At 40.2% G+C, this 21,279-nt stretch overlaps 1 protein-coding gene across 6 annotated transcripts in view; it reads right to left on the reverse strand.

Moving 5' to 3' along the window:
* Window positions 1-475: 475 nt before the first annotated feature.
* The window catches only part of SMAD1 (SMAD family member 1), a 77,221-nt gene continuing 56,417 nt past the window's right edge, over window positions 476-21,279 (reverse strand). For all 6 annotated transcript variants that reach the window (XM_067736763.1, XM_067736758.1, XM_067736762.1 and 3 more), the window contains exons 3-7: window positions 18,567-18,824; window positions 15,570-15,686; window positions 12,233-12,454; window positions 5,729-5,985; window positions 476-1,827 (exon numbers count right to left, since the gene is read on the reverse strand). In XM_067736763.1, the coding sequence (XP_067592864.1) occupies window positions 1,684-1,827; window positions 5,729-5,985; window positions 12,233-12,454; window positions 15,570-15,686; window positions 18,567-18,824 (998 nt within the window). In that variant the 3' untranslated portion in view covers window positions 476-1,683. The remainder of the gene's footprint in view (window positions 1,828-5,728; window positions 5,986-12,232; window positions 12,455-15,569; window positions 15,687-18,566; window positions 18,825-21,279) is intronic.

Consider the following 21,279-nt stretch of genomic DNA (forward strand, 5'->3'; position numbering starts at 1 on the left):
GAGAGAGAGGATGGGCTCATCCCAGTCACAAGTAGATGGCAGAAGCGATCATCCTGTCTCGCTGCAGTTTTAGTTCTCCTTCTTCCCCCAATGTTACGTCCTTTCACATTCATCCTTGCATCCTCATCTGAAGTTTAGAAACTGGGACTTTTGGTGGACTGCGAGGCATTCACCAATAATGGCCGCCACAGACACTGCTCACACGAGAAGGTATGTTTAGATCTGGAATTCTAGGTTGTGCAAGTTAGCTTTTTCTTAATTTTTAAAGTTCCATATGTCTTTTCTTTTCTGATTTAAAGTGACTCTGCTCTTTCCATGATTCAGTCTCCCTGTCTCTGCAATTTAGGTTTTCAGTCATCTAGTTTGTTATGTTTGGCAAAGAACATTTGAGAAAAATCTCTCAAGAGAGTGGTGAGCTTTATTCATTTTAAAATCTTGTGCGTGAAGAAAGGAAACAACAAATTTTTAATCAAAGTAAGCAATAATGACAGGTTTATTTAAAATTTCCAGTAGAGAAAACCCACTAGTTTTGGAATAAAAGTACTCAATGTACGAGAGCATAAGTGAATATAAAAGATTAGCAGAAGAAAAATAAAACCAAACACAGTACAAAAAAACTTAAAAAGTTTGAAATGGATTTAAACTGAGATGTTCCTTAAATCCTCCAAATATTTAACAGAGTTACTAGGTTTGGCAAACAATTCACTTGAAAATTAAAGCCTATTTCTGTATTGTAAACTCCATAAAAACTCCTTATTAAATTCAAGCACTCCATACAATTGGTACTGAAACATACAGGCAGTCAATTTCAGAATAGTAGGAATTATTCATTTGCTCTCACAGTTATATGAATTAACCAGCTGCATAACTGTTTTTTGGAGAGGATGGGACAGAAGATGAAAAAAAAAAAGGTAGGATAAAATCTCTAAAAAATTGAAACACAGCAAAATTCAGACATCAGTTTGTTTCTTTAAAGCAACAAACTGAATTTTTACAGTATATTCTACATTTGTCATTTCCCTCTCCCCCCGCCCCCTCCAATACTCCTAAATCCACTAGTCGAATCAATTCTTAACTTCCAAATATTCTGTACATATATATTTAGCAAAGAGCATATGCCTAACATTATTCTGACAGCATTATGGTCAGCATACAATTTTAGAAAGATTACTATGTATATCACCAAGATTAACCTTTACTTAAAAAAACGAACAAACAAAAACCATTACTAAACAAATAGTTTTAAAATATTATGAAAACCCATGTGAGAAGACTCCACATGGGCTCTAAACCTGATAAAAACACACGTCAGAAAGACTATTAATGCTCAGCTTCTGCCAAACGATGACCTTAAAGTGCCAAACACAACAGAATCTCTTAGGACCGTTTTTCCAATAGATGATTTGTCCCTGGCTTGGCCATCTCTCCTTTAACTATACACGAAGTCCTGCTAAAAGTATGCATTTTAGTTGATTTTACAATAGAATGTTACAATGTAAACTAAACAGGTTCTTATATCAACAGTATGTTACCCAGGTTTTTAAATTTCTGAATCCAACAGTTGGTCACAGAGGTCAAGTATTATCAAGGCTCCTTTGTCAGTTCAGATGGTGTCTGACTCATCCATCCTTCAAGTACATGCAAGGCTCAATAGTTTTCAAGAGGCAGAAGCCCGAGGCCGTTTTAAGACACAGATGAAATAGGATTATGAGGTGAACCCATCTGGGTAAGAACTTTATCCAGCCACTGGAGGGGGCCATGCAGATGGATCTCAATCCAGCAGGGGGTGCTAGTAACATCCTGGCGGTGGTATTCTGCTCCCCAACCCTAGAAACAACATGGGAGGTCATTTAACTTGTTTGACTCAGTGGTTCAACTTATGAAGTAAAAAGAGCTCACATAATCAGACACTCCGATTAAAGATCTGGTTCTCTCCACAAGACAAACGTGCACACATGATTTGGCAGGCAATTTCACAGCTCCCCAGAGGCCATCCATGGGTTCCAGATTAAGAAGTACTGGTCTTGGGGAATGAAAGTTTCAAACTACATTATAAGGCTGTTGTAATAAAGATACTTTCTAACTTTCATTTTTATTGCCCATTATCTCACCGATAATATTGTGACAGATGTTGTTAAATTCTCATTTCATCATCAAGGAAATAAGGAAAAAGGCATGTAAGACAAACTGACATTCTGTTTCTTCCTATTTAGCCACTGAAGTCTCTATAAACACAGAGCTTGACCTTTCAATCTCTAAGCAAAACTGGCAGGAGCATGTAAGTATCCAAAAATCTATTAGTAACACCTAGCCATTGCCCTGAATCATCTGTACGAGAGGGTAGCTTGCCAGGCAGCTTCAGGATTACTGAATTAAGACATGAAAGCTGACAGAAGCAAGTCCCTGTACAAAAGAGAAAAATAGTTTTGCCATTGCAAAGATCAAAACCTCACTGGTATGGTGGATGATGGCATACAAGGGCCTGATAAACCCTTGTTTCCTGAGGGATGTCAGACAAGGCCAGGTTCTATTTATCTCTGCTATCTACCTACCCCAGGAATTTCAAGAAACGTATCTGAATATCAGAACTTTCAAGAGAAAGTTGTGATACATGAACTGCATATGTATAAACATCCATGCATTTGTACATATATCAACAAACTGCTAAGTTTAAGCAGAAGATTTATGTGCATGTTTCCTACATTAGATAGTAAGTTCTTTGAAGGCAGAGACCAGATCTTATTTATCTTTGATCTCAAACATCTAGCACAGTGACTGGCACAAAGCAGAAGCTCCAGGAACACTTGTTCAGCTGAAATGACTTGGAGTTTTCAGCTATGCGGAGTTTACTATGCAACTAATCTATAAAGTATGTGTTTTATATTAAAGTCCAAAAATGATCATCTTTAAAAAATAGTACAAAATTGGCTATTAATATTAGTAAAACGTTCTATATCCTTTCTCTAGGATGCTAAGTGTGAGAGGGCAAAGTATGCAGTCCTTATGATAATAAAGAACAATGTTGTACCATGTGTAAATTTTTTGTTGCTAATGTATAATAAAGTAGCTGCCCTTTGTCATGTCAGCAGGGGGTTTAAAATAAGATGTTTATCTTTAACTCTCCAAATCCAGCTTCCTAGCTATGTCCATTATAGCCTGCATAACCCTTCATTCCAATACTTACCACTTTATATTATAATTAAACACAGACTGGGCCATCAGCATCTTGAAGCTAGACACCTTAGGTGCTTTTTCATCTCTGTATTAATTCTCTGGAATGGTGCTAAAAATGTTTGCTGAATAAATGAAATCTAATACATTTTTAATGCATATCTCTGCACTATAAACACTTTTTATCAGCGTAACGGTGGTTTTTACTTGTGTAAAAGTCAATACTTAAAAATGTGTAAAAGTAAAATCATTAAAATTGATTGGGTAATCCATAAGAAATAAGTTTGAGGAGAAAGCCAATTAGAGCATTGGAGTCATAAATTCTCCTAGAGTGGTCCTTCAATAACAATAGACTTATCAAGGGACCCCAGTAATGATCACCACAGTTCCCCAACTGCAGCCACCCTTTTTTTTTTTTTTTTTTTTTTGCGGTAGGCGGGCCTCTCACTGCTGTGGCCTCTCCCCTTGCGGAGCACAGGCTCCAGACGCGCAGGCCCAGTGGCCATGGCTCACGGGCCCAGCCGCTCCACAGCATGTGGGATCTTCCCAGATCGGGGCACTAACCTGTGTCCCCTGCATTGGCAGGCGGACTCTCAACCACTGCGCCACCAGGGAAGCCTGCAGCCACCCATTTTAAAAATAATGAACGTGGGGATCAGGAAGGAATCCCGGGTCCTTAATCACACACACACAGAACTAGAACCTGGATCTCCTGACTCTCAAGAGGTCTTCTTTCCTCCATATCAATAAAAACAACAAACACAAACAATGCTGGCAACTCACTGTCCTCATTTTAAAATTCATTTCAGTCAAAATGCTAAGTCAACAATTAAACAGTGCACATTACTAATGGATGAGAAAGCTCTTTGTAGTCTCATAGGTAGATAGCATATAGGTAAGCCTCTTGAAAAGGTAAAAAAAAAACCTTCAATACTAAAAAGTTCTGGACTCAGCTATAAGAAACTGTTGAATTGTGTTTCAAGAAAACACACTGAAAACCTGCTAATGTGACTCAAAGAAGTAGGGAAAAAATGATATTCAGGGAAAGATACCTTTGACGTAAAGGATGATTAACAAAGTAAGGTTCCAAAGTTACCCTCTGTAATAAATACAGCACAGAACAGGTTTAACAACAAGTTCTGTGAGCTTCTGAAGAGAGGATGTGAAAGGTGACTGCCTCGCCCAAATATATAATTAGTTTTGTTTCTCAGAGTAACAGAGGAGGAAAATCTATCTTTGAGGATTCAGAGCCGTCAGTCAGCCACTGGAATAAGTTTCTGACTCATAAATTTAATCAGACATGAGAGTTTCTTTTTTCCATTTCGATGGCATCTTAAAACTTTTTATTTCTCAGAGGCAGAAGAGGAGGCAAAAAAGAGATCAATTCTTGTGAGCGATGTCTGTAACCTTCACCCTCCTCGAACCTCACAGCACAATCCTAGCGCTGAGGCAAGGGCCTTATTAACTCTTGAATATAAGAAAATCGGGGGAAGGGGGGGCTGGGATGTAGTGAGAGAGTAGCTTTGCCATATACACACTACCAAACGTAAATGGATAGCTAGTGGGAAACAGCTGCATAGCACAGGGAGATCAGCTCGGTGCTCTGACCACCTAGAGGGGTGGGATAGGGAGGGTGGGAGGGAGACGCAAGAGGGAGGGGATATGGGGCTATATGTATACGTACAGCTGATTCACTGTGCTGTATAGCAGAAACTAACACAACATTGTAAAGCAGTTATACTCTAATAAAGATGTATTAAAAAAAAAAAAGGATGAGTGTCATATGGGACAGAGCCACCCCCAGTGGCACTCATACTAGATCAGTGCATCCCTTGCCCACCCATATGTACCTGAGAATAAATTATTGTTTTTTGGAAAAAAAAAAAAAAACCAGAAAATCACAAGCTTTACTGGAACCACTAAAAAACTGACCGATCAAAAATAAATCTCAGTGTGATGAACTTTTACTCTCACACACAAAAAAGACCACTTGCTTATTGTTGAAACAAAAGTAACAAGTGTCTCCGTCCTAAAAGTACTAACAAGCATAGCATTAAAAAAAAAGAGGGGTGCGTTTATAGAACTGATCTCTGGGAATTCCCTGGCGGCCCAGGGGTTAGGACTCTGCGCTTTCACTGCCAAGGGTGAAGGTTCAACCCCTAGTCAGGGAACTAAGATCCCTGAAGCCACGTGGCACAGCCAAAAAATAAATAAACAAAAAAATAAAAATAAAAAGAACTGATCTCGTAAGACAACCATGCATTTAAAGCATATACTTTATATATATATATACATAATAACATATTCTAATAGTATTACAATAGCTAAAATAGTGCTACTTGAATAAGGAAAAGTTATTAAAGCCTGCTACTGCTAACATTTAACACAAACACTCCTATATTCCAATGATACTTTCCTCATAGTTGACATCCTTGTTAAAGGTTAAAAATGTCTAGATAATAAGTTGGTGTCTATGGACACATATCAAGAGGATATAGATTTACATATAACATGGAAGTGCATTAAACCCTGACTAGAGGAATCAGAGCTCACTTACCTTCACAAAGCTCATGCGAATAGTACACATTTTTGTGAGCTCATAGACTGTCTCGAAGCCATGGTTCACAGACTGTGCCAGTAACTGAGCAAATTCTTGGTTGTTAAAAATTTTCAAACTACACCCACTAGGGATCTTGCAAACAGTAGTGGGATGAAATCCATGATGGTAGTTGCAGTTCCGACTCTGCACAAAGATACTACTGTCACTGAGGCATTCAGCATATACCTCGCCTCCGACATAATAAAGATGAACTCCTGCAGGGAGACAAAGCACAGAGTGTGGTCATTATCGCTTTTCACAGCTGAAAAGCATCCGTGTAGCTTCAGAATGTAAATTTACGTGGTTGATTCGATAAACAGACATTCTCCAAGTCTTGCACAATTGATAAAATCTTAGTTAACTGTATTAGTTAATACAATGTCCATATGTCAACATGCATGTCTAGAAGGTTGTAGGAAATAACACAACAAAGTCTCTTAAAAATAAGTAACAGAGTGCAGCAATTTCATTTTGAAAAGCACTTAAGGCCTATTTGGCCATGAATTGAGAGCAAATTCTCACTTTAAAAACATAGCACAATAAAGCTGAACTTGACCATGGGATCCTACGCATATTCGTTACATAAGCTCTCTTGTATTTATTTTGCAGCTAAGCTTTTCAAAAAATTTTAGGGTAGGGGAAGGGAGGATCGAGAGGAGTAAAAGAACTAGAAAACCACAGGTGGAGGAAGTACTGCTGAGAAGTGTAAGATGTAAGGTCCAGGGCTTCCCTGGTGGCGCAGTGGTTGAGAGTCCGCCTGCCGATGCAGGGGACACGGGTTCGTGACCCGGTCCGGGAGGATCCCACATGCCACGGAGCGGCTGGGCCCGTGAGCCATGGCCGCTGAGCCTGCGTGTCCGGAGCCTGTGCAACGGGAGAGGCCACAGCAGTGAGAGGCCCACGTATCGCAAAAAAAAAAAAAAAAAAAAAAAAAATAGATGTAAGGCCCAGGGGGAAAAAAACCTAGAAAAAGTAATTCATACTGTGTGTAATCTGATCTCACTCAACTATTATCTGCTCCAAACTTCTTCCTGTGAGACCTAGAGTGCCAGGAGTGTAGGAAATTGATCTTACCCAGCCTTTAAAAAAATGAAAGGGGAAAAAACCACTCTGACAAAACCCCACACCATTATAGGCCACCCAGCAAACAGTCACATCCCATGTGGCTTTCAGTGATGGACCTTGCAGGTAACTCTGGCAAAGCTTAGTCAATGCAAGAACCTACTGTCTCATCCAAAATACTATGTGCTCATATGTGGAATCCAAAAAAACCAGTAGTACTGATGAACCTAGGGGCAGGGCAGGAATAAAAGACGCAGACGTAGAGAACGGACTTGAGGACACAGTGGGGGGAAAGGGAAGCTGGGACAAAGTGAGAGAGTGGCATGGACATATATACACTACCAAATGTAAAATGGATGGCTAGTGGGAAGCTGCTGCATGGCACAGGGAGATCAGCTCAGTGTTTTGTGACCACCTAGAGGGGTGGGATAGGGAGGGTGGGAGGGAGACTCGAGAGAGGGGATATGGGGATATATGTATACGTATAGCTGATTCACTTTGTTGTACAGCAGAAACTAATACAACAGTGGAAAGCGATTATACTCCCATAAAGATATTAAAGAAAGAAAGAAGGAAAAAAATGCAAGTCGAGCTGATGGCTGTGTCTACAGGGCTGTCATGATTTGAGTGAACTAAAGTATTTTAGAAAAATGAAAAAAAAATACTATGTGCTGTGTTGATATGTATACACAATGGCTAAGACTGCTGTAACAATTAAATAGCCGCTGGAGCAGAAGCCCATTTTTCTGTCTGATGTAGAGAAAACAATTTAAGGGTGTGTGTGTGTTTGCTACTTTTTTCCTGATTATAAAAATGAGGAATTTTCATTTTAGAAAATTTAGAAAGTAAAGCAAAATATAAAGAAGCAGAAAACATTATCACTCCTTTAGAGGCCCAGAGGCAGTAACTGTGAATACACATCGTATTCGGTCTTGAGTATCATTAAACTTTCTTTGCAAACATCTAACATATCTCCACCATTGAATGACTACAACAATTTATTTAAAGGATTCTCCCATCATTGGACCATTCTGTTGATACTAATTTTCTGCTATGATAACAATGCCATGATGAATGTCTCAGCATAATTTTTGATAATATCGTTAGGAGCAATTCCTGGAAGTTATGTCATTGGATCGAAGGCTCTTGATTCACTTTGCCGGAGCACTTGTATCAATATACACTCTCTCCAGCAGCAGATGAGTGCCTTTCTCACTTCACCCGTGCCAGTACTGAGTCTGAGTTTAAAACAACAACAAAATTCCCCTAATTTATAGCTGGAAAACAATATTGTTTTAATTGGCACGTGAGCCTTGATACGCTCTCCTCTGTTTACTAGCCATCTGTGTTTCTCTTATGGATTTACTGTTCATATTTCTTACTTATTTATTCCTCTGGGGTTCTAGTATTTTTATTATTTTTTTAATGAGCTGCGCATATGGGAAAGATATAAATAATTTATTTCTTATTTGTTTCCCCGTTAGTCCTTTGTCTTTTAATTTTGTTCACGGTACCGTTTTTCTTTAACCTACAGAAGTTTGAAATCTTTAAGTAGACAAATCTCTTGCAATCTTTCTGTTGCTTTTTATGCTTAGAAAATCTCTGCCACTCTTTTTTTTTTTTAAAGCATTTTCCAGTCTATCTCATCCTTTTTTTTTTTTAAATTTATTTAATTTTTGTCTGTGTTGGGTCTTCCCTGCGGTGCACGGGCTTTTCTCCAGTTGCAGAGAGCGGGGGCCACTCTTCATTGTGGTGCATGGGCTTACTGCGGAGTAGTTATGGCACGCAGACTCAGCTGCTCCGCAGCACGTGAGATCCTCCCGGACCGGGGCACGAACCCACGTCCCCTGCATCGGCAGGCAGACTCTCAACCACTGCACCACCAGGGAAGTCCTCTCTGCCACTCTTGATCAATATATGTTCTTCTAGTTTTTCAATAGCTTGCCTTAAAAAATAATTCAACTCACTAATCCATTTGCATATGTGGAATGGGGCAGGGTTCCTACCCCCAGCCTCCCCCCAAAGCTAACTTTGTTATTGCAGGACCACTGGAAGACTCTACTAATTTGTTATGCTTCACTTATCATACATTAAATTTTTAAATACAGTATAGTCTGAGTTTACTTTATTCTATTGTTCTCTCTACACACCGATTTAATTGTAGTTTCATAATCTTTCATTAATCGTCACCTTGAGAATTTTTTCTTTACTCTTCCATTAAAAAATTTTAGCTATTTTCACTTATTTATCCTTCTGGGTAATATGCAGAATACATCTTCCAACTTTCAAAAACAAAACATTGTGATTCTGACATGGATTGTTTAAACTATGAATTAAATTAGGAAGAATGAATATCCTTAAACTGTTCTCACAATATTAAGCCTTTTCTTGAAGGAACACAGACTACCTATTTATTATTCAAATTTTCTTTCGCTCTCAGTGAAATTTGGTTTTCTTTACATAATTCTCATATGTTGCTGGTTCAGATTATTTACGCATTCTGCTGCTAGTGAGAATGTAATTTTCCTCTCCATTATATTTGCTAACTGGTTATTGCCAGATTAAAGAAAACTGATATATAATTTCTAAAACTAGAGTCGAGGCATCTGGAACAATTTGAAATAACAGCATTCCCAGAATCCTTATTTTCTTCCTAATTGTTAATAGGAATGTTCCAGAGTACAATGGCTTTTTACTACATTGGAGTAATGGTCAACTTTAGAATATAATGAAAACTATGTCCCTCTGTTCCAAATGTATGCAAAACTGTGTTTATATACAATTTCAGGGGTTTACAGACCACAGAAAGATACCTATACGATATGAACCTGAGTTCTGACATTTCATCATTAGATGTGTAGTTTAGGCTTATATTTTTTCCTGAAGCCTACTACGGAATTATCTATCAGTTCCTGTTTTAAGAGTTGTTGTTTTTGTTTCCAGGATTCAATGTTAAACTTCATCTCAAATGTCTTTTAAGCACCTATTGAATAACCTTTTAATTTGTTCTAAATTTCATAGTAGGTCATTTAAAAAAATTTTACTCTGGAAATAATTTCAAAACTTACAGAAATAGAACAAACAACAAAGAAAAACAGAACAAAGAACACCCACACAACCATTCTCCAGATTCACCTGTTGGGACAGTTCACTCCATATGCTTCATCATGGGTACCTCTGTCCTCTCTATTCTTCCACACACACCCTCATATACACACACATAGGTACATACATGTATACATTCGGACACAGGATTGTTTTAGGTGGATAGATCTCTCTATCTATAAGCATAAGATACATATATAATTTCCTCCTGAACCATTTCATCATGGTCCTTTACCCCTACATACTTAAGTGTGTATTTCCTAAGAATAGGGGTCTTCTCTTACAAGCCACACCATAATCAGCAATGCCACTGCATTTAACACTGATGTAATACTTCTATCTTATCTACCACTCATATTCTAATTCTGTCTGCTGACCCCAATAATGCTCTTTGTAGTACTTTTCCCCTGTCTGCTGCAGGATCACGTCCAGGGGCAGATTATTACATAGAGCTGTCATGTTTCTTTAGCCGTTTTAATGTGGAACATTCTCACACCTTTGTCTTTCGACATCAGTATTTTGGAAGAATACAGTCCCTTCTCACCCTTTGTGTCTGGGGTCTGTCTGAAGGCACCCTGAGATTTGATTCAGATCTGCATGCTCAGTTGGATTTCTGTGTAGGTGACGTTACTCCCTCCTCAGAGCACCACAGCTGGAGGTTCACGACCTCCATCTGCCTCTCACTGGCGATGATAATTCTCATCGCCTAGTCAAGATGTTGTCCAATTTCTCCACTAAATAGTTACTGATTTTTATTCTCCCATGTCAGTAATAGGCAGCCTGGGAGGAGATACTTAAAGACCATGAAAATATCCTGATTCTCATAAAAAGTTCTCTCTATATTTAGCATCACTGACTATTCTTGCCTGTTGGTTGCAAAATGGGGACTTTCTAACTCCACCAACTCACCCTGCATTTACCAGTCAGCCTTCCCCATTCATTTATTTATCTGTTATTGGCATGGACTTATGGATTACTATGGTTTTCCAGTGGTTTAAAACTCACTACTGTATTTAATTATTTTGGTGCTCGAACTATCCCAGAGTTGGCCAGTGGAAGCCCCTCCAAGTTGGCTCCTGGGAAATGCCTCCATCATGTGCATAAGTATTTGTTTACTTTCGGACATAACAGAACGTTTCGGCTCATCTTCCATCTACCTGTCTCAGCCTTGGAGTCAGTCAGCCCTTTCTCCAAAAGCCCTGGTTCCTCTTAGCAGCCATGGAGTTAAGAGATGATGGTCTGAGCACGGTATGTGCTTATTACTACTGGGTATCTTTGCCTCTTGGCCCTCTCAGCAGACAGATCAGAAACTATATGCATGCAGAGACACATCCACATATGCCTTCATACACGTGTACAGGAGTACATAAACATGCATGTACACATTATTAAAATCACGATCTCACACTGCTACCTCCACACGGTTTATTTTTTACCCTTCTCCACACTTGTATGTCTCTTCTTTTTTTTTTTTTTTTTTTGTGGTACGTGTGCCTCTCACTGTTGTGGCCTCTCCCGTTGCGGAACACAGGCTCCGGACACGCAGGCTCAGCGGCCGTGGCTCGCGGGCCCAGCCGCTCCACGGCACGTGGGATCTTCCTGGACTGGCGCACGAACCTGTGTCCCCTGCGTCGGCAGGCGGACTCTCAAACACTGCGCCACCAGGGAAGCCCTGTATGTCTCTTCTTATTCCACAGTGAAAACCCAGGTTTACCCCAACAACCACACATTTAGTCATTTGCTTAATATTATAATACATCTTAAAATTTCATAACTGTCTCCTTCATACTGCCACTAAATAATCAAGTCTATTAAAAAGAGTTCAGGACTTGTTTGCAGTCGCTCTACCTTACCTGGCTCAGGCTGAGGTTCTATAGCCAAATACTATATATTCATAAGTTATTTTGAATTAGTTCTTTTTTTTTTTCCCCAGTGGGTCATGGTATTCATTTGAAATACATTCGGTTTACTTGTTTTCATTTGCTTTTTGCTTTTAGTTTTAGGTTGTAAAGAATTTTTTAACAGCTATTTCATTCTTTGGCAAAACACATGATAGAATGGTGTACCCAGATAGCAAATCACTATTCCAGCTATAATTATTATGAGTCAGGAGACCGCAAAAATCGCTGATTGGAAAATGAAGAACTTCCTGATAATACAAATTGAAAAAATATTTATAAACCGTACCGGCAAGTGTATATCATCTGGTATTGACTCCAGGAACGACTGGTGAGTTCTGGGGGAAGAGGGACACGACAGACAAACATTTTGAGAGAGGTTCCAGTGAAAGCTCACCTTTCCCGATATGTCGCCTCGTGTTTTCGATAGTGGAATTCCGGTTGACGTTGGAGAGCAGCCCAAGGCAGAAACGGTTCTTGTTGTTGGAAGGATCGGTGAAGCCATCCACCAGCACGCTCGTGGAGGAGGCATGGAAAGCTTCGCCCACACGATTATTGAGCTCGTAGTAGACAATAGAGCACCAGTGTTTTGGTTCCTCGTAAGCAACTGCTTGAACATCTTTAAGAAAGAAAAGCTGAGAGTCAACAACGGTGAGTGCCCTGGGCTCTCAAAAACTGAAACTTGTGTGGTGAAGTTGGCTCAGGGTCGTGGAATGAAGATGTGAAGAAGCCACTGCTATGATGATGTATAGAGTTCATCTCTGATCTCAGAAGCAGGTACACTCCTTGCTAAGTGCGACATTCACCTTTCACTGGAAGATATTTTCTCCAGTGGCCATCAGATAACCAAGACACTGGCTGAGCAAGCACACGAGCAGCATGTGCTGAACGCTCTGTAATTCACCAAAATGGAAATGACCCCACCACTGACCCTGGCTCACCATCTAAAGAGACGCAACAAGTGGCAAGTGAAAAAACAAGTGCGGAGAGAACAATAGAGGACAGGAAATGTGCCAAAGGTGCTGGCACAAAGAGGAATTACTTTGGACAACGCCTCAGTAGGCCGACGCTTTTTCAAAGCAATGAAAATCAGTTTCTAATTATTGATAAGAAGTTACCTTACTTCACATTCGGTTGCCAATAACTCTCACAGCTACAGCTTTGCTCCAGTCCTCAAGCTCAGGAAGAAATCCTGCCAGCTGGCCATTCTTACAGGATGAATCATATCTCTCTCATCCAGATTTCATGCTAACTTCCTTATATTTGCTTTAAGTCATGCAGAGCAGGTGTGTTTTGTCTCTCCATTCCCAGAATGGGCCAACAATGGAAATTACCCAGCTTTACTGACAGGATGCAGCTTGTTAAGTCAAATCTCTTAAGACTAACAAATCTCCAAACAGAACATGCTTCTAAACATTTGCAACTAAAAAGTTCTAAAGATAAGTTCCTTCTGTAGTAAAACCTCTTATACCAGTGCTTTAGCAATTCCAGGAATACAAACCATATGTATCTAGTATGCCAATATGTAATGATCCGAGGTTTATGAAGACTTGAGTGTACAATCTTAAAAAAAAGAGAAAATCCACATTGGAAGCACGAACTCTAACTGTTAAGGGAGAATGACCTCTGCGTTCTTCACATCAACCTCCACGAATATTAAAATGAGCTTTACTGTAGAATTTGGTAAAGAAAATAAGGAAAATGATCATTAAGAAAATCCACACATACAGTAACTGCTTTATACACTTAAGCAGGTAAGCTGAACACAAACACACACCATCTTCCCTGTATGCTAAGTGTTATCCCATGTCAATAAGCTGTATTTCAAAGAGCAAAGTTTTAGTGATTTACAGGTGCCAAATCTTAAAGAAGACTGCAACATCATAAAGAGAAGGCTTTTTTTTTTTTTCCGGCTGTGCCGCACGGCAGGCGGAACTTCCCCGACCACGGATCAAACGCGCACCCCCTGCACTGGAAGCTCGGAGTCGTTACCACTGGACCATCAGGGAAGTCTAAGAGAGGGCTTGAATCAGCTGTCAGGATTGCTCACAGGACTATTCATCCAGGTTGGAGGCTGACAATTGTTTTTTCTGTAAAAGGCCAGAAAGGTCTTGGGGGCCACGTGGTCTCTATGGCCCCTATTCAACTGTGCCCTAGCTGTGCAAAAGCAGCCACAGATAATATGTAATAAATGAACACAGCTGTGTCCCAATAAAGCTTTATTTACAAAAACAGGGAGCAGGCTGAAGTGGCCCGTGGGCTGCAGTCTGCTGACCCCTGCTCCAGGAAAACCACCAAAGTATAACAACCACAAGGCCAATAGCCCGTCCTCATGAAAATATTAAGTGTAAACTTATTCTAATGGGGAAAGAATTTTAAGCCATTTAAAGGAAAAATTTTAAAGCAAATTGAGGGTCTCTTTCCTGAAATCAGACATTTTGGGCTTAGCCACCATGGCTGCAGGTCCACAGGCTTATAACTGTTTCACAGTGCTGTGCCCATTCTCTCCTGCTATTCTGTTCCCCAAATACACATTCCAAGGATGTGTGAGACAGGAGTCATTTTCCCCAACCAAAATCGTTGTCAACTCATAATTTTATGTTTGAGAGTATATTCTAGAGATTATCAAAATACAGAGCTAATAAAAAAGATGACAGACAGCCAATAAAAAAGATATAAGAAATGTTTACAGATTAAAAAGGTGTAAATTCCAATTTATTACACTGCACACTGAAGGAAGGTTCTTTGAGTTCATCCACAACTTTTAAGAGGTTAAAAGATATCAGCAACTCTGACAAGGTCTGAGGTATCTGCAGACCTTTACTTAAAAAGTGATAGGAATGAGATAAGACATACCTAGTAACGAAATGGCTTTTTAACTTCAATGTGCATTAAATGAATACAAATTGAATGAGCCATCTCTGCCGCTGCTGAGCGGGCCAGCGAAGCACTTTCCTCCAGGGGAGGTTACCTGGGGACAGTTTCACTCAATGTGTGGTCATGACTTCTTACAGATGCTCAGGGATTCTCCCAACGCTTATTTACCCGAGTTCCCTGCTCGCTTAAGCCTCTGCAGACCCGGCAGGATGATGGCATCCTCCTCTCAGACACTGCCAGGGATCACAAAGACCCACCCTCTACTAGAGAGGAAAAGAAGTCAGCTCCTCAGGGTAAGAAAAGGAAAAACATGCGCCTCCCACCCCTTCTTGTAACAAGGTAAGAAACAAACAAATAGAGCAAGAAGGGAACAAAAGCTATTAGTTTGTTTCAGCTGCAGCTATACATAGATGAGGCCTAGAAAATAGATGGGGCTTATGAATATCTATTCCAACGACCAAAGAACCTTTTGGAAAGCCTTGTTATACGAACTTTAAATTTTGGAAATCACCAGTGAAAACTCTAGTTTTACGTTTTTTCTCCCTCAACATCCTTTGTCTTTCACATAAAAATACTCTTTTATCACCAATTCAAAAGTATTGAGTATTGAAGTTATAAACAGATGACTGCACAATTGTATTTAGGCCTTCATTAGTTAAATCAGTGTGCCTGTTCTTCATATAAAAGGCTTATCTGTAATCCAAAGAAGTCTTTCCATTGAGCTTCTCTTACTATAAGTGCTCTATCTTTTTCAAATAGCTATCTTTTTAAAGACTAATAAAAATCTGTGAGAGAAAGCAACACTTGGACAGATAAACTTCAGACTCTGAAAGGGAATAAGCAGCAATTCATTTTACCTCCTCTGTTGACTTCTGAGGGCAGTGAAGGCGCCATTATATTTGTGTCCATGGGCTGAGAGCCATCCTGGGTTATGGGATCTTCAGGAGGCAGATAAGCAGGTGGAGGTGTATCGGCTACAAAATTTGGAAAAAAGCTCTGGTAAACACACGTGCTTAAAACATATATTCTCTTCGGTGCCGAAATTCTTAAGAGATTAAGTTGCCATTTCAACCTCCCCATCGGAAGATTAGAGGCTACAGGCGCTGGACTGGGTGTACACTTTTTGAAAATTACTACCATCTTATGCAATAAATAATCTTATACGATTGTAGTGAAGATTCAGTGGGACGAAAGCACCGTATGCCAGTTCTAGAAGTTGTCTGCCTACCGAGGATCATGCCATTTTAAAACAATCAGAAGGGCATTTAAACATGCTTTCACCCAACCCACTTTAAAAGGGCCTCTGCATTTCATCATTTCCCTGGTGGACGGAAAACCTTCGAAAGCTACGCAGGGCTTCTTAAGAAAAGGAGCTTCAGGGTCTCTTGCATTAAATCTATGGGCTCTTAGGGATTTATCAACTGAGTTTCATTACAGCCAACTTACTGACTCCAACTGTGAATTTCCCATGACTTCAAGAAATCTGCTGGGACTACCTTCTCCCTACCCACTTAAATATATATAACAGATTCACTTTGCTGTACACCTGAAACTAACACAATGTTGTAAATAAACTATACCCCAATAAAAATTTTTTAAAAATCTTCTGTACCCATATTAAAAAAAATAGTAATCACGAGTTTCAAAATCCCTAGTAGCAGAATAATAGGAAAGAAATCAGTTTGTCGCAACTATCTTCTATTTCAGAATTTGCATCCATGTTTCTCCTGGAAAGCTCACAGCTAACTGGCAAATAAGAGGCAAAGAGTGTGATTTTTGAAACAAAGAACACTAACACAAGTCTTGTGCTTTCTTAAATAAAGATTTCCCACAAACAATCCTTTGTGATGGAAAAACAAGTTCCTCATGGGCTATGGCGAGCTCACCTCATACCACTTAGCACATACAACAGAGCAGGGAACAAAGCTTCACCTCAAAGAACCACCAATAGCTTGGACAGGTACTCTAGACCACTCAGGGCAACCATCAAATAGAAAAAGCGAACACTACTCTTTCAGAGTTTCTCAAGAGATTTCCCAGACTGACTTTCCAGCTGTATCACAACCTGGCCACTTCTACCGTCCAGGTGCTAACAAGCCAAGCCTCAGAGCACAAAGACAGGACTATGGGGACCTGATCTGGATGTATTTTCCACCCTTTCTCCAGCTTTTTAAAATTCAGCTTCTTCCCTGCAGCTGTAACACTGCCTCTGCTTTACTTCCAGCCAGGAATGAAGACAAAGAGCCTCCTCTGAGACCAAATCCAATACCATTTCTGCAAACAAGCTGGTGAAAACTTCATCAACAACTTAAGGCATCAGCGTCCCTGGGAGGCACCAGATACTCTGGGTGATGCTCTGCTCTCCCCACAAGGTCCTCCTCCCACCCCTTCAGCTTTCTCTGCTCCATATTTCCTCTACTTGGCCTGTGCCTTAATCCCTGACAGCTGGGGACAAGGTGTAAATTCAAGCAATAATCTTCAGTTTTGTCACTCTTGGGCCCACCCTGGGTCTGCCACTGCTCCACAGCCTTCCAAAACAATCTCCTTACCACTAACCTGTTCCTCAAACCCAGCGGGTCCAGGAGGGAGTGCGGTGGATAGCAGATTACCAGATGATACTAGTTTGATTTTGAAACAAGTCTATCCCTCACCCTCATCTTAAACCATTTTCGACTGAAAAACAAACAGTGCAGGGGCTTTGCTGGTGGCGCAGTGGTTGAGAGTCTGCCTGCCGATGCAGGGGACACGGGTTCGTGCCCCAGTCCGGGAAGATCCCACATGCCGCGGAGTGGCTGGGCCCGTGAGCCATGGCTGCTGAGCCTGCGCGTCCAGAGCCTGTGCTCCGCAACGGGAGAGGCCACAACAGTGAGAGGCCCGCGTACCGCAAAAAAAAAAAAAAAAAAAAAAAAAAAAAGTGCAAAATAATAGGCTAAAAATGTAAAAAAGCAATAAATATATAAATAAAAGATAGGAATATCAAGTGTGGACCACTTTTCAATTTTTGAGGACACACCAGCTCTGCTGTCGGATTCAAATCTGCCCAAAAACATTTCAAGTGATACATTAAACATGCTCGCCCACTCATTTTCCCTTCCTGCAACGTTAATAGATGTCAAGTGTATCTTTGCTTGGCGTATCCTTTGTGAGGTCTGCTGGCGAGAAATTGGGCACTAATCATTTTTTGAGGTGCTCGCTTATGAACCTGTAACTCGAAAAATATAATGTCCTAATTACTCATTTAATTTGACAAACATTACACCACCAGAGAAGTCTAAAAATGAAGGATAATGGTTTTTTTGTCTTTGTTAAAGTTAAACAAGCAGATGGTTTCCAGTACTCCTGATGCAAGTCTTTTGTTGTTAAAGTCTATGTTTCTTGGGGTTACATCACCACTTAAACGCATCTAATTAAGTTGTGTGGTGGGGTGTGATCCCCCAGGAAATATCTTTTCTGAGGCTGCACTTACGACAGGGATTTTTCCTTGCATGGGAACAGCAAATGTGTGCAGCATGCTATTTTTTTCCTCGTTCTTTTATCAAGCGCAAAGGCTAGAACAACTATGCCACTCCCAGAAGGATGCAGCTGTTTTAAAACCTTTCAAAAATCAAAAATGTATTCAAGCATCTGTGCCAGACAAATAAAACACTGGCTTACTTGGCTAGAAGTCCCCTTTCATTCAAAGTTGCATCCTGAGTTCTAGAGGCGCAGTGCCACGTACCAGGGCTGGAAACTTTCTCCATTCCAGGGAACCCAGCTTCGCCTTAACACTGTGATGACAATTTGACCACAGAACATCACTGTTCTGTGGTCAAATCTGATCTGACCACAGAACATCACTGAACACTGCAACCTACCTGGCATCTGAAAGGGGCTTCCTGGGTCTGAGCTGGTCGGAGAGTGAGGGTAGGTGCTACTGCTGCTCCCAGGAGAGTTTGGGTAACTGCTATTGGGAGAATGAGGAAACGGATGGCTGCTGGGTTGCTGGAAAGAATCCGGGAAAGTGGCGTTGAGTGGCATGTGAGGCTCATTTTGTCCTAAGTTCCGGAACTGAGCTAAGAGGCTGTGCTGAGGATTATATTCACTGTGTCTTGGAACCAGTACTGGAGGAAGAACTGGAAAAAGGGAAAGAAAAGAAAAGAGGGACAAAAATGAGAATGATGAAAATCGTTAATAATGTCACAATAAAACACAATAAAGTTGAAACCTAATCTGTAAGTAACAACAAATTATTCGAACACTGTCATGCTGCCAACTGAAAGGCACCATTCAAATGAAAAGACATTTTTCACTCAGGAATAAATGCAGTAAACTATACGGTCTCCTTAGAATCACTGATGGCCTATGCCTGGACCTGCAGCATTGACAAACTACCCAAGGAAAGTCTGCAAAATACATTCTTTTAGGTTAAAAATGTTAAGGTTCCCTTATTCTTAATTTTTTCATTCACTAAAAACCAAAGCACAACTAGGAACATATATCGCCATTGACAATTCCAGTTTACATCTCTGGCTGATAAGATTTCACATTTAAGAGTTAATAATATTTATTGAATGCTATGAGTTATTCACCACAAATGCTTTAAATGGACACATTAACTCACTTTAAACCAAAGGAAGTGTAGTAAATAAAGTTGAGAGGGTAAATACAATGAGCTGTATAAAATCCAAATGCCAATGAAGACAGTTAATTAGATAAAATGTGATTTTCTGTGGGACAGACTGTATGTTGTGTCCTAGCAGTCATACTTTATGAACATTTTTCCTCTAAGGATCTTAATGTATTTACCCACTTCTCAGTAATCCTTATCACTACCTGATAGGCAAAGGAAGAAACAGGTCATACAATCCACATTTTGCTAACTGAATGAATACTCAAGGTACAAAGGCCAAAAAACATACACACCAGGAGAGAAGGAAATAAAACAACTTAAGCCATTCCTAAAAGCTCTGTATGTTAGGAACCTAAGGAGTTAATGATTAGCATGGTCCTCAACCTCCAGAAACCTCCAGGGGCAAAGCCACTACAAAGGCAATGATAAAGGGAAGGGCAGGCTGGCTTCCAGAGCCCTAACTGGGGTTAGCAGCTTCTTGCCAGGGTCACCAGATGGCTCCTCCCCATAATCAAGGTCCTTGGAATCCCTACTGCTCTTGTGGCCTTGGCTGGAAGGAGAAAAACAACCCATCTGGTAAACTACATGGGAGGGAAGAGGAGATTTAAAATCTGTTATTGTTGTTGGGAGTCAGGCCTCAGAATACATTTTCCCAAAGAAACCATATTTAGTGGCATTAGGAATTAAGTAGATTTTTGAGGGCTTTCCAGGGAATCTATCCATGACTGATACCATTTCTACAGGAAAAAGTACTCTTAATGCTTGGATTATCACTAATTTATGAGCTGAAAACTGTTTAAGAAAAAAAAAAAGTTTTTGAAGGTATTAAAAGTTCTCATGTGCTGTATCGTAGATTTCTCTGTAATCCTGTAGCAATAAGATTTGCTGATTCCCCTACTATCTGATCCCTTAGAAACAAATCTTTTTAGTAGAATAAATGTATTTCCTTTTTCACACAGTGATGGAATCTGTCCAAATCAAGTCATCAAAAGCATGATTCCTACCTATAGTGGAAAAAGAATAAATACATATATATATCAGAATTACTTTGTTGTATGCCTGAAACTAACCCAACGTTGTAAATCAATTATACATTCCAAAACACCCGACGCCCTCCCCCCAAAAAAACACAAGAAGGAAAAAAGTGGGGGGAAGGGAAAAGAAGGCCTAATTCCTCCTACCTTTCAGTAGTCATTTGAAATGTAAACCACTGTGCTTTGTTGTCGACAAAGTTCCCAACTGTCACAAAGGCTCCCCCAACACCAAGAGAAATCTATATTCCAAAATAAATACATGCTCTGAAATAGTGCAATATCTTTAAATTACCTATGCAATCAAACACTTTTCTTTTTCTTTCAACTGTTGCAGCCTGAATTACCGCTTCCCAGCTTGCCTTTTATGGTCATCTAGCTACAGCCTCCATTCTGATCCGTACCTTTAAAAGGTGGAAAATACTGGCTTCTAAATCCCTCGTGCCAACTACAGCACCAGACAGCAACTTAAAAGAGTTCTCCATCTCTCTTCTCTCTCCCTTCCTCTCTCCCACCCACACCCCCTTACTGGAGCCCCTGTTTTAGAGACTCTTATTGCCTAACAGAGTTTTAGAACTGGGAATTTACTTCTTCCCACTGCTTGCAGATGACAGTGGCAGCAGAAGGCAATGTATTTCTATACCTCCGGCTGATACTACGCACACACGTGTTCCTGTGTAACTGTTGCGTGGTGTGCAGTGGTCTGGCTCTAAAGCACCGGGCTGCCCTTAGTGTACACCACAGGTGAGATCAATCAGCTTTTGTACATGACCTGGGATGTGAGCCACCAACTACAACAAAGCAGCACTCTATAGATGAACTTGACGAGACTGATACCTTTTTCTCACCTCTGATTATTAAGATGAGATGATTTTGCTGCTGCTGATATAGGTACAGGTATATTTTAATGAACTTAAAAAAGGTACT

Source organism: Pseudorca crassidens, chromosome 4 (assembly GCF_039906515.1).
Source record: "Pseudorca crassidens isolate mPseCra1 chromosome 4, mPseCra1.hap1, whole genome shotgun sequence".
Taxonomy (NCBI): domain Eukaryota; kingdom Metazoa; phylum Chordata; class Mammalia; order Artiodactyla; family Delphinidae; genus Pseudorca; species Pseudorca crassidens.